Consider the following 14,762-nt stretch of genomic DNA (forward strand, 5'->3'; position numbering starts at 1 on the left):
AATTAAATCATTAGAAAGAGGTGACATAGGGTAGGAAGATGTTGAATTGTGGATAAAGCTAAGGTTCTGCAAGGGTAAAAAGACCCTGATGGGAGTTGTATACAGATCCCCAAAAAGTAGTAAGGATGTGGTTGACAAATTACAACGGGAGACAGAAAAATGCATGTCAAAAGGGCAATGTTACAATAGTGATGGGGATTTCAATATGCAGGTAGACTGGGAAAATCAGGTTAGTGCAGGATTCCAAGAGGTAATTTCTAGAATGCCTATGAAATGGCTTTTTAAGAGCAGTTCATGGCTAAGCCCACTAAGGGATCAGTTATTCCAGACTAGGTGTTGTGCATGAACCATAATTGGATAGAGAGCTGAAGGTAAAAGAACCCTTCAAATCAAGTGGTCATAATATAATCAAGTTCACCTTGAAATTTGAGGAGAAGCTAAAGTCAGATGTATCAGTATTACGGTGGAGTAAAGGAAATTACAGAGGCACGAGAGAGGAGTTGGCCAGAATTGATTGGAAAAGAATACTGGCAGGGATGATGGCAGGGTGGCAATGGCTGAAATTTCTGGAAGCAATTCGGAAAGCACAGGATATATACATCCCAAAGAGGAAGGAGTATTCTAAAGGCAAGATGACACAACTATGGCTAATGAGAAGTCAAAGCCAACATAAAAGCCAAAGAGAAGACATGTAATAGAGCAAAAATTAGTGGGAATTTCGGGGATTGGAAAGCTTTTAAATACCAACAGAAGGCAACTAAAAAAGTAATTAAGGTAAAGATGGAATAAAAAAGTAAGCTTGCCAATAATATTAAAGAGGATACTAAAAGTTTCTTCAGATACACAAACTGTAAAAGAGAGACAATAGTGGATATTGGACCGCTGGAAAATGATGCTAGTTGGCTGCCAGTGATTAGTGGTGTTCCACAGGGGGTTTGTGTTTGGACCAATTCTTTTTATATTATTTGTCAATGATTTGGATGATAGAATTGATTACTTTGTTGCCAAGTTTGCAGACGATACGAAGATAGGTGGAGGGGCAAGTAGTTTTGAGAAAACAGGGAGGCTACAGAAGGATTTAGACTGATTAGGAGAATAGGCAAAGAAGTGGCAGGTGGAATTCAGTGTCAGGAAGTGTACAGTCATGCAGTTTGGTCGAAATGAAAGGGTTGACAAATTTCTAAATGAAGAAAATATACAAAAGTCTGAGGTGCAGAAAGGATTTGAGAGTCCTTGTGCAGGATTCCCAAAAGGTCAATGTGCAGGTTGAGTCTGTGGTGAGGAAGGCAAATGCAATGTTAGCATTCAATTTAAGAGGATTAGAACATAAAAGCAAGGATGCAATGTTGAGACTTTATGGAGCACTGATGAGGTCTCATGGAGTATGGTGAGCAGTTTTGAGCACCGTATCTTAGAATGGATATGCTGAAACTGGAGAGGGTTCAAAGGACATTCATGAAAATGATTCCAAGATTAAGTGACCTGTCATATGAAGACCATTTGATAGTTCTGGGTCTGTATTCACTGGAACATAGAAGAATGAGGAATGACGCAATTGAAACCTACTGAATGGCGAAAGGCCTGAAAGAATAATGTAGAGGAGGTCTCCTATGGTGAGAGTGTCTAAAACCAGAGGACACAGCCTTAGAATAGAGGGGGGTCCTATTAGAGCTGAGATTAGGAGAAATTTCTTTAGCCAGAGAGTGGTGAATCTATGGAATTTGTTGCCACAGGCAGCTATGGAGGCCAAGTCTTTATGTACATTTAAGGCAGAGGCTGATAGATTCTTGATTGGTCAGGACATGAAGGGACAGCGGGGGGTGGCGGGGAAGGCACGAGATTGGGACTGAAAGGGAAAATGGATCAGCCATGATGAAATGACCTAATTCTGCTCCTATATCTTACGGTATTATAACTAAGAGGATAAATGAAAATAGGGAATGGATGTTGTCTATATGGATTTTAGTAAGGCCTTTGACAAAGTCCCGCATGGCATTCTGATCTGGAAAATTATGCTGCATCAGCTTCAGAGGGAGCTAACAAGGTGGATTCAACGATAGGAAGCAGAGGGTGATGGTTGAACCTGAACCAGCATGGATAATTTCACTCAGCGCTGACTGATTCCACAACCTACAGCCTTATTTTCAAAGACCCTACAACTCATGTTCTCAGTATCACTTCTTTATGCATTTGTTTTTTTTTGTATTTGCACAGTTTGGCTTTTGCAAATTGATTGCCAATAGTTTGTAGTTTTTCACTGATTCTGCTGTTACTTTGATCTACTGTGAATGCCTGCAAGAAAATTAATCGCAGGGTAGCATTTGGTGACATAGATGCACTTTGATAAATTTAGTTTGAAGGTCAATTCTCTACATGGAGGCCTATGAAGTGGAGTGCCCCAAGGGTCAGTGTTGCAACCTTTGCTGTTCATTTTTTATGTAAATAATTCGGATGAGAACATACATGGCCTGACTAGCAAGTTTGCCGGTGCCAAGTTCGAGGGACTTTTTGACAGTGAAGGTTACCATGAATTACAGAGATCTTGATCAGTTAGGGAGATGGGCTGAGGAATACCAAATAGGTTTCAAAGTGGATAAGAGAGAGGTGATTCATTTTGGACATTCAAACCAGGGAAGGGCTTATACAATGAATAGCAGAGAATTGACAAGTGTCATGGAACAGTGGGGCCTGGGAATACAAGTGCACAGTTCACTGAAAGTGGCCACGCAAGTAGACTGGTGTTTGGCATGCTGGCCTTCATTGGTAACATGCCATCAGGGCCATTATGTTGCAATTATTTAAGTCAATGTTAAGACCACACTTGGAATATTATGTACAGCTTTGGTCACCCTGTTATAGGAAAGACATTGTCAAGCTGGATAGAGTACTGAAGAGATTTACAAGGATGCTGCCTGGACTAGAAGGCCCGAGTTATAGGGAGAGGCTGGCCATGCTGGATCTCTATTTCTTGGAGCGTAGGAAAATCAGAGGTGACCTCAAAGAAAGAAAGTCCAAACAAGAGGGCACAAATACAAGAGGGGAGAGATTTTACAGAGACCAGAGAACAACTTCTTTATATAGAGCACAGAGAGGACCTGGAGTGAGCTGCTGAAGGAAGTTGTTGAGGTGGGTATATGTGCAGCATTTAAGTAGTATTTCAATGGGTACATGGAGGGAAAGGGCTCAAAGGGACGTGGACTGAACCCAGGCATCTGGGACTACCAGCAGAACGCTGTGGTCAATTTGGAACAGCTGGGCCAAAGGGCCCATTTTTGTGCTGTATTACTATGACTCTACAATGGTATGTCTTATTGATACGTTGTATCAGAGGTCCAGTGTATGACCTTCAAAATAATAATAGGTGCTGACGACTTAAAATATTCAGTTCAGTCCAGGTCGTCACTCTGGAACTCTTGTGCTTATACATCTCACTTTTTGGCTTTTAAAACTGTCCAACAGCCACTCCAGTAAACTCTTAAGTAAAGGCTTTGCCCGTGCCTTTGTAGTAGAAATTGAGATGCTTTATATTGAAAGCTGCTCTACTTTTATGTAGCTTTTTTTAAAATTAGTTTGTTTCAGAACTATACAAAAGAGTTGAGGACAAGGGTTTAAATTGATTTAAGCTTTTGAAGATGCTGATGAGAACAGATTTTTTCCCCCAAATAAACTTCAATTCAAACAATGTATAGCTTGGTGATTTTGGCCATTTATCTTGTGCTCGTTGCTAGGTTAGACCTTTGCATGATTCTTATTATGGAATCCAATTATTTAGTTAAAAATGTGGAATTGCTCAAATTGATTAAAGTAAATCTAAAATTTCTAAACAATTTGGATCAGCAAACAAGTAGTTGGCTTGGTTTAAATCTGCCCACTCTCATGACTAAATCTGAATAGTTCAGAGATTCTATTTGTTAGAAGTAGGCATCAGTTGACCCCATTGGTTAGAGTTGTGTTCTGTAGTGTGCTGTCCATGGTTTTTAAAAAAGACATTAATTGCCATAAATGGTTCCACATTAATGACTGCAGATAAAATATTTTTTTTCATTAAGTGCAATTTTTTGGGTAACTGGGTGAATATCACACCCATAGACCTTGTTCTTTCAAAATCTGTGTAATGCTTAGAGTTATTATTGTTAAAAAAATTGAATTTGATTGCAAATTGATTTGTGATTTATTGATTCATCAGTAAAAATTGGTATACAATATCAAGTCAACTCCTGTGACTACTGAAGTTAATGTTTTCTGATGGTTCTGTTTAATTTGGAAATTTAAATAAGAGATTAAAATAGGTGCAGATTTAGGAAATACAAAAATATTTCACGACAACAGATTGGCCAGTGGTTTTATTGGCTCATAATTTTTATTTTGGTTGTGCATAAGGAAAATCAAAAATAATGCAGACTTGTTAGATCTGAGCTGAGCCACAATTCAAATGCTTCCAACTTTAGACTTCATCCCAGGATGTTGATTACATGTTCAGGCCTCAAAATCCAAACACATGGCTCAAGACTTCTTTGGTCTCTATCTTCACTCTTCAACCTTTGCCCTTTAGATAGGTGTGACTTTGGGTCTCAACTTCCAAGCCCATATTGGGGGAGGGGGTCACATGTTTGGACCCTTTCTCCTTGCTCCTCATACATTAACCCTTTCATTCCTGGAATCATTCTCCTGAAACTCCTCTTGACCCTCTCCAATGCCAGCACATCCTTTCTTAATTGCTAGCAATATTCCTTGCTTTTATAATTTAGTACTCTCAAAATGAATGCCAACACTGTATTTGCCTTCCTTTCCACCAACTCAGCCTGTCAGTTAATCTCCAGGAAATCATGCACAAGGGCTCCCAAGTCCCTTTGCACCTGATTTTTGAATTTTTCTCCCCATTTAGAAAATAGTCGACACCTTTATTCCATCTACAAAGTACATGACCATTCACTACCCCACACTATATTCTATCTGCCACTTTGCCCATTCTCCTAATCTGTCCAAATCTTTCTGCAGATATCATGTTTTCTCTCAACACTACCTGCCCCTCCACCTATCTTTGTATCATCAAGTCATCAATTCTGTCATCCAAATCATTGACATAACATAAGAAGCAGTCCCAACATCAATCCCTCTGGAACATCGTTAGTCACTGGCAGCCAACCAGAAAAGGCCCCCTTTATCCCCACTCTTTGCTTCCTGTCAGTCAGCCAAAGTTCTATCTATGCTAGTATCTTTCCTGTAATATTATGGGCTCTTACCTTGTTTAGCAGCCTCAAGCAAAGCACCTTATCAAAGAACTTATGAAAATCCAAGTAAACAACACCCACTGACTCCTTTGTCTGACCTATCCGTTATTTCCGAAGCATTCCAACAGATTTATCAGGCAAGATTTCCTGAGGGAAAGCATGCTGACTTCAGCCTATTTTATCAAGTGCCCTCAAGTACCCCGATAACTCATCCTTAACAATAGACTCCAGCATCTTCCCAACCACAGAAGTCACACTAACTGGCCTATAATTTCCTGTTTTTTTGCCTCCCTTGCTTCAATAAAGAATTTACGAGGCAAGAGAGGAGATTGCTGGTGCCTCAATTGCAACAGGTGAGGCTCCAGAGGACAGGACAGGTGCCAATCATGTTCTTCTGTTCAAAAGGAAAAAATGAAATGCGGATAATCCAGGAAATTATAGGCCAGTGAGCCTCTCATCATTGGTAGATAAGCCATTGGAGAGGATTTTTAGGGCTGGGATTTAAACACATTTGGAAAACCATGGTCGGATTACTGACAGAGACATACAAGATTCTACAGATGCTTGATATCTAGAGGTACATGCAAAATGCTGGAGGAGCTCAGCAGCTCAAGCAGCATGTAGAGAAGAATAAAAAGTGGACATTTTGGGCCAAGGTCCTTCATCAGGTCTCTTCATCAAGACCCTAATGAAAGATGTTAATGGAAGATGTTGCCTTTGCCAATATCCAAGAGATCACAGCTGTGAACTTAGACAAATCATGAGCTTGCTGCACAACAGATGAATCTGGTTGCATCAACACTTATGGCCTGATTTATTTATAATGGTATGTTTACGATCAAAGCTTTCACAACAGCACAATATACATTCCTAACTGCCCACTTGATTACACAAATACTTGCTGTTTTTCAACCAACTGCTAAAGAGTATTTTAATTACATTTTGCTTAATTAAATTCTGCTTCCTTCCTAAATAATTTTTGGGAATGCAAAGAATAAAGAATTTTTTAGATGTCTATTACAAAAACAGATTGGATAGTGTTCCTTTAAATTCTGAAGCTCTGGGCCATGACTTAGACTCAAAACGCCATTAACACCAAGTTGATATCCTCAGCTTCTTTCAACAGAATTAAAGGAGAAAAGTGTCAGCAATTCATATTGCACCTCCAACCACATTTTTTCAAACCAACTTCTCTATCAAAAATTAAAGTTAATAAATTAATAGAGTGGTGATCTAGTTGGATGAATATTGGAATAACTTCCCACTATCTTTCAGCTAGCCTTGAGGAACTTGTTTTTGTTTTTTTTTAAAAAAGAGCAAGGGAAATGGAACCTCAGTGTGGCCCAAAGATTGACAGGAAGACTGGTGAAACCCAACACTCAAGAGTGAGCCAAGTTACATCAAATACAAAGTGAATTTGCAACATTACCACCCAGGCAACAACAACGCCAAGTGCTCAAAGCTCAGGAGTCAAAAAGTAGTACAAAAATAATTTCTTATAAATCTCAGATCAATACTTTGCACTAAATCTTTGCTAAAGAACTTCCAGTTCATCTGAAGATTTGTACTAAAGAGGTGCCAAGGTTTAGATGGGGCAGAATTAATTGGGTGTATCCAACGATTCCTGACTGTGTGGATAGGTTGACTGCAGAAGGCAGCGTACAGGCCATACTAGACCTTAGGACTAGACAATGAACCTGGGAATAGATCTCTCAATTGGTAAGCATTTCGTAGACAGTGATCACAACTCCCCGATCTTTTGCATAACCTTGGACAAGGATAAGAACAGATAGAATAGGGAAGTACTTAATTGAAAGGCTACTTATGATGCCATTGAACAGGAACTTGGAGGGAAATGCATGACAGAAATACCAAAGTTGTTCAGGAAGCACTTCCATGGGGTTCATGATAGATAGTCCCATTGAGACAGAAAAAGAATGATAGGGTGAAGGAACTATGGTTGACAAGAAAAGTGGAATATTTAGTCAAGAGGAAGTAGTAAGCATGTTTAAAGTTTCAGTCGCAAAGATCAGACAGGACTCTGAAGAGTTATAAAGTAGCCAGTAAGAAACTTGAGGGATTTAGAGCTAGAAGGGGACAGAAGAGGAATTGGCAAATAGTATTAAGGAAAACCCTCAGGTGTTCTACGTGTATATGAAGAGAAGGATGACAAGTGAGGGTAGGGACAATCAGAAATAAAAGAGGAACTATGTGCCTCGAGTCAGAGGTAGGGGACGTCCTGAAAAATATTATTTCTGCATTCACCAGAGAGAGGGAACTTGACAAATTCAAGGTCAGCATAAAACAGGCTAATGTGCTGGAACATATTGAAGAAATAGGATGTGCTGCAACTTTTGAAAAAAAAATATTGAGATAGGCAAGTCCACAGGGCCCAATGGGATATATCCAAGATTACTCCAAGAAGCAAGTGAAAGATTGCTGTGGCAATGCCTGTATTCTGCATCCTTACCAGCCACAAGAGTATTACAAAATTAGAGGGTGGCAAATGTTTTTTTTTTTAAGTAATAAGGATCACCTTGGGAATTATAGATCAGCAAGTCTTACATCACTGGTGGGCAAACTATTGGGGAGGATTCTTAGAGACAGGACTGTGAGCATTTGGAAAAGCAGAGTCTGGTTAGGGATGGCCTGCACAGCATTTAAGGGCAGGTCATGCCTCAAGAGCCCAATTGACTTTTGAGGAAGTGATAAAACAAAATGTGGATGTGGTACATCTGAACTTTAGTAAGGCATTAAACTAGGTTCCCCGTGGTAGCCTCATTCGGAGAGTCAGGAGGCATGCAATACTAATATGTATTACTGGCTGCTCACCCTCCCCTCTTAGAATGCCATGGACCCAATTCAAGACATCCCTGAACCTAATCCCTCAAATCTGGCTGTGAAAGTTGTTTGGGTGGTTCAGAATCAACAAATATTCCCATTTACTATAGCTGAAATCCACAGGCACAACCATGGGTACTTCAGTAAGCAGTATTGTTTTAAGACTTTTTAAAAAAAATGTATCAGCACTCAAAATCGATAAACCCCAGACTCAGGTCACAAGTGCAGTGGCTCCTTAAGTGCAGAAGCTGAGGCGGTCTACAGATACGATTGAAACGCCAAGGCATCAGACCCCTTCCCCCCCACTCGACTATCATGCTGGCAAATGTATAGTCTTTGAAAAATAAAACTGAAGACCTCAAAAGGAACATGAGGAACTGCTTAAATGGAAACTCGGCTATCTTCTGCCATTTCAGATGGCTTTACCATTCTCTGCAAATACAGGACAGTTTAGTCTTTTAAAGGTACAGGAGGTGGAGTATGCTTTATGATTAACACATTGTGGTGCAGAGACATGGTAATTCTGTCTGAGTCCTGCTCATCCAAACTGGAATATCTAGCAGTTAACTGTCGTCCATTATATTTGCCAAGGGTGTTTTTCACCATCCTGATAGTGGTGTACATTCCACCTCAGGCCAACATCGGGCAGGAGTTCAGCACTGTAATCAGCAGGCACGAAACAGTGCACACAAATGCCTTCCCTATCATTAAAAGGGGATTTCAATCAGGCCATCTTGAAGTCTCTGAACTACTGCACCAACACGTCACCTGTGGGAAACAGGAGCCAACTGCTATACAATCATAAGAATGCTTACTTTGCCATCCCACACCCACACTTAGGAAGTTCTGATCACCTGGCTGTATTTCTACTCTGAGCAATCAGGCAAAGACCAAGACTGCAACACCAGTGGTGAGGACCAAGAAGGCACGGTGAAGAGAGCACTTAAAGGATTGCTTTGAGTCAATGGACTGGACAATTCATTTATGAATATGCCACAGTTGTCACCTATTTCATCAAGACCTTGTAGAAGAGTGTGCACCTTCAAGAACATACTGGACAAACCCAAACCAAAAGCCACAGATGAACCAAGAGATTAGTAGTCTGCAAGGGCTAGATCTGTGGCATTTAAGACTGTGATCCAGAACTATACAAGTAGTCCAGGTACATCCTGCAGAATGCTATTTTAAGAGCGAAGAAAACTATTGTAACTGAGGTCAGAGATGGAATCGGATACACGCAGCTCAGGTAAGGTTGGCAGGCCATTACTTTCAACAAATTGAAGTTTAATATCATGAATGGCTGTGATACTCTCAGTGCCTTTTTAGTGCATGCTTTGAAAGGGAGAATAAAACTACACCTGTGCGAATCCATGCAGCATCTGATGATCTGTCCCAGAGGCTGACGTCAGAACATCTTTCAGGAGGGTGAACTCTCACAAGGCATCAGGCCCTGATAGTGTACCTGGCAGGAGTGTTCAAGGATATCTATCATCTCCCTGACAGAGTTAGAGGTTCCCACCTGTTACAAAACAACAATCATACCAATGCCCAAGAGCAAGGTGAACTGCCTCAACAATCATCACCCAGTGGCACTCACATCTCCTCTAATGAAATGTTTCAAGAAGTTTGTCATGGCTAGAACAAAGTCTTGCATAAGCAGGGACCTGGACGTGCTGCAATTTGCCTATCGTCACTATAGATCTACAGCAGATGCAATTTCACTGACTTCCCACTCAGTCTTCAATCACATGGACAATAGTAATCCTAGGACAGCCTGTTCTTTATTGATTACAGCTCAGTGTTCAACACAAATCATAACCTCAGTATTAATCAACAAGCTCCAAAACTTGGGCCTCAGTACCTCCCTCAACTTGCACACCGGGAGACCACAGACCATGCGGAATGGTAGTAACATCTCCCCGCTGGCAATCAACACTGGCACTTCAAGGATGCGTGCTTAGCTCACTGCTCTACTCCCTCAACCCACAACTGTGTGGCTAGGCGCAGTTCAAATGTCATCTAGAAATTTGCCAATGACACAGCTATTGTTTGCAGAATTGCAGGTGGAGACAAGGCATACACGAGTGAGATAGTTCAGCTAGTTGAATGGTGTCACAACAACAACCTTGCACTCCACATCTGTAAAACCAAGGAAATGATTGTGTTCAGGAAGGCGAAGGTTGAGGGAGAACACAGACACCAACAATGAAAAGGGTGAACAGTTTCAAGTTCCTGGGTGTCAACATCTCTGCAATTGCATCAGCATGTTGGGCTCAGGATAGATCTCCAAAGAAGGCACAACAGCAGCTGTATTTCATTAGGCGTTTGAGGAGACTTGTATGTCACTAAAGACACTCAAATTTCTATAGATGTACCATAGAGGGCATTCTAACTGGTTGCATTACTGACTCGTATGGAGGAGCCACTGTAGCAGATTGGAAGAAGCTGCAGAAAGTTGTAAACTCAGCCAGCTCCATCATGAGCTCTAGCCTTTGCAGCATCTAGCACACCTTCAAAAGGAAATGCTTCCAAAAAAAAAAGCATCCATCATTAAGGAACCCCATCGCCAAGGCTCTTTTCGCACGTATGTGTATACACACACACACAACCCACACAGCAATTTAGGTTTTTTTAAAAATGTTTCACAATGTACTGTTGCCACAAAAAAATATCATGACATATGCCAGTAATATTAAACCTGCTTCTGATTCAAGGTAATGCTGCAGCTCTATAAATCTCTGGACCACACTTAAGTATTGGGTTCAGTTCTGGTCCCCTCATAGGATGGATGTGGAAGCTTTAAAGGGTGCACAGGAGATGATTCTGCCTGAATTAGAGAACATGTCTTATGAGGAAAGGTTGAGTGACCTTGGCTTTTCTTTTGGAAAGTGGAGGATGTGAAGTGATTGACAGCTGAAGAAGATTATAAAAGATAGGACAGCCAGCATAATTTTAAGGCACACAGATGAAAGAAAAATGAAAGGCTATGTAGAAAGGTAGGTTTAAATTGATCTTAAAGTAGAGTTCAGTTGCAGCATCCTCTGTAAGGAGTCTTTGTACATCCTCCCCGTGGAATTGTGCATTTCCTTTGGTTTCCTCCCACAATCCAAAGATGTACCAGGTAGGTTAATTCGTCATTGTAACTTGTCCTGTGATTAGGTTAGGGTTAAATCAGGGTTGCTGGGTAGTGCAACTCAAAAGGCCAGAAGGGCCTGCTCATCAAAAAAATCTCTAAACAAAATAAATAAAAAGGTCAGCACATAGGAGGCCAAAGGCCCTGTACCGCTCTATACTCTATAGGAGTATCACTTACATTACACAGAATTATGGAAAATGCTCAGAAATTAAGATACTCTTCAAAATTTGTTTTGAAATATACTATGAAAAATGCTGCTAGGTTTCATCTCCAGGCATGAGAATCTTAGTAACAACTCAATTTGGGGTGCCATGGCTCAGCCAACCTTGAGCAGGCTTGGTCAACTTTGATTTCAAAGTTACCTGCATTTCAAGGGTTAAAAAGAATAAATTTTGTTACAGACCCAGCACCATCATGCCAGAAAGCAGCTGTTCATTAAACACTCACAATACAACATCTATGTGAAATGAATTGCAACAAATTCCATTACAGAGATTGAATGGAGCATGTGTGCAATGCCATTTCACCAAATGTCACAGTGGGAGGAACCCAACCAACGTTTCCAGGTAACAGAAGCCACTTTGTGCCAGGACCCACTACTAAATTACCATGGAAGGAACTTTAGTATAACAGTAAAGTTATTGGACTAGTAATACAGAGGAACAGATATGCACTCGAATTCTGTTTTGTCAGCTGGTGAATTTAAAGTTAGTTATTTGGTCATTAGTTTAGACTTGCTTGAAGAAACCTTTGCCCAATCATCATCAGCATAAAACCTACAGCACCAGGGGACCCAACATATGAGAAAACTGCTGTACTACAATAACGTACCTCTCCTGCTCCATGCCCAGACCATATTTCAGGAAATATGATCACTTAGTTGTGCTTCTCCTACCTACATACAGGCAGAAGCTCAAGGACAAGGCTCCAGAGACAAGGTCAACAAAGAGGTGGTCACATGAGGCAGAGGAACAACTATGGGGTTGCTTTGAGTTGGCTTACTGGACCGTGTTCAAGGACTCAGGCTCTGAATGAATGCACGACCGTTGTCACGGACTTTATATAAACAGTCATAAATGAGTCGGTCCCCACAAAACCATTCAAAGTCTTCTAACCAGAAGCCAGGATGAACAATGAGATCCACAGTCTGCTGAGAGCCAGGGTCCGTGGCATTGAAGTCTGGTGACCAAGATACAAAAAGTTCAGGTACAATTTCCAGCAAGCAATCTCGCATATGAAGTGACAATTCCTGACCAAATAGGAATCACTGAAGTTTGTTCGACAGATGTGGAAGGGCTTGAATGCCATTACCTCTTACAAAATGAAATCAAGAGACCTAAGTGACAATAAGCCTTCGCTCCCAGGTGAGCTCCATGTCTTCAGTGCTCAATTTGACCATTAAAACAGAGTGACATTTGCAAATTCCTACAGCCTCAATGACCCTGTGATTTCAGTCTGAGGTTGATGTGCGAGCATCCTTCAGGAGGGTGAACCCACGAAAAGCATCCAGACCAGATGTGGTACCTGACCGAGTACTAAACTGGCTGATCAACTGGCAAGATCTTTAATCCCTGACTTCAGCAGCCCGAGGTACCCACCTGCTTCAAACAGGGTTCAATTATAAGAATGTGGTAACTTGCCGCATGACTATTATCCAGTACCACTTGCATTCACTGTGATGAAGTGTTTTGAGACGTGATAAAAACCTATCAACTGCTGCCCGAGAAGTGACTTGGATCCACTCCAAGTTGCCTACCAGCTCAGCAGGTCAACATCAGATGCCATTTCATTGGCTCTTCATCCAATTCTGAAACACTAGGATGTTCTTCATCAACTACAGCTCAACATTCAATACTTTCATCCCCTCAGCTTCAAGACCTTGGCCTTAATACCTCCTTGTGCAACTGGATCCTCGATTTCCTCACTTGCAGACCCCAATCAGTTCAGATCAACTCCATAATCTCCATCTGCACAGGTCCCCCACAAGCCCCCCCCCCCGCTCTGCTCGTTTTATACTTACGACTGCAGTAAGCACAGCTCCAATGCCACATTTAAGTTTGCTAATGACACCGTCATTGGCTGAATAAAGGTAGTGACAAATCAGCATACAGGAGGGAGAATGAAAATCTGGATGAGCGGTGCCACAACAACCCCTCCCCCTACCCCTTAATGTCAGCAAGACCAAGAACCAGATTATTGACTTCATGAGGAGAAAACCAGGAGGTCCATGAGCCAGTCCTCTTTCTTAAGTTTAATGCATTTACTGGCATTTGTACTTAACTCAGTCTAATAATACAATTTACTTGTAAACCTGAGACAATATTGGCATTGCTAATCAGAGCTCTAGAAGAATTTTTGTTAGCTTTTGTTCAAGGTTTCAATCCATATTAAGTTTCAAACAATAACTTTTCAGTAGCTTCTTACAGCTTGAATACTTTGATGAAATTTACCAAAAACATCAAGATCAACTTCAAGAGACAAAGTGGGATAACTAATGCTTAACAAAAGGCCTCTAGTGTTTAGCTAAAAACTAAATACATGTATATGTTCAATTTTTTAAGCTACAACAGAAAATCAGCTAATTTCAAATTGTGATCTTTTCATATTTTAGCTTTCACACAGCAGTTTTTGTTGCTCGTCAACCACAATTCAACAATAATGATTTGTAGATTTAACAATTCAGCATTTTAAAATCCTTTCTGATAAATGTCTTCTACATGGTAGCAGAAAGAGGCTTGTGTTTTCCTTACCGGAGTAACAGTTCCTTTGGGAGTTTCTTGTTTATCACAGCTTCATCGTTATTCGAGAACATCTAGAAAACAGAGGGTTATAGTGTTAGAACGTGTCAATGGCAAACCAAAATTTGTACAAACAATAATAGAAATTGATCTGGAATCTCCATTCACAATTCACCACCATATAAAGGTGAAAAACTGGGGAAGGGAACGAAGAAGTGATTACAACTATTAAAAGACGGGTCATTCAGTGGTCCAGTAAGGTATCAAAACCAGCAGTTCGATGTTGGCACTATGTAAAATGGAGAAATGGCATCATTACCTCATCCACCCTTGAAGGTTAAAGGAGAAAATTATCAGAGAAAAATACATTCAGCTGTTGCACACAAAAAAAGCTCATCAATTCAAAGTGGAGCAGGTTGAAGCTTAGGAATAATCCTGGCTTCCTGTCCGTCAAGATCTCATCTGACAATTGAAAAAAAAACATTTAAAAGTACTTATTTAGATCCAAAGTGTTCAACTGAGAAGCATACATATATTTGCAAATGCATGAATGGGGGCAACGTATAAAGCACAGAATTTAAAAAAATAAGATCAGTAACTGCAATACCAAAGCACAGCAGGACTCAATCCCCTTCCCAATTTGTGAATAGTACATCACAACTGTCAACCTATTTGTATAGGATACACATTCGGAAAGACCAGCTAAAAATACATGGCTCTGATATATTTCTGATCAGTTTTAAATAAGTAAAAATTTATGTACTTAAGTGATATACAGACAAATTAGAACACTATCAATACCTCTGCAGTACTATA

At 40.6% G+C, this 14,762-nt stretch overlaps 1 protein-coding gene across 3 annotated transcripts in view; it reads right to left on the reverse strand.

Moving 5' to 3' along the window:
- Nucleotides 1–14,762, reverse strand: part of LOC132384824 (F-box/LRR-repeat protein 20) — a 163,732-nt gene that overhangs the window by 109,441 nt on the left and 39,529 nt on the right. For all 3 annotated transcript variants that reach the window (XM_059956381.1, XM_059956382.1, XM_059956380.1), the window contains exon 2: nt 13,959–14,020. In XM_059956381.1, coding sequence (XP_059812364.1) covers nt 13,959–14,020 — 62 coding nt within the window. The remainder of the gene's footprint in view (nt 1–13,958; nt 14,021–14,762) is intronic.

Source organism: Hypanus sabinus, chromosome X1, assembly GCF_030144855.1.
Source record: "Hypanus sabinus isolate sHypSab1 chromosome X1, sHypSab1.hap1, whole genome shotgun sequence".
Classification (NCBI taxonomy): domain Eukaryota; kingdom Metazoa; phylum Chordata; class Chondrichthyes; order Myliobatiformes; family Dasyatidae; genus Hypanus; species Hypanus sabinus.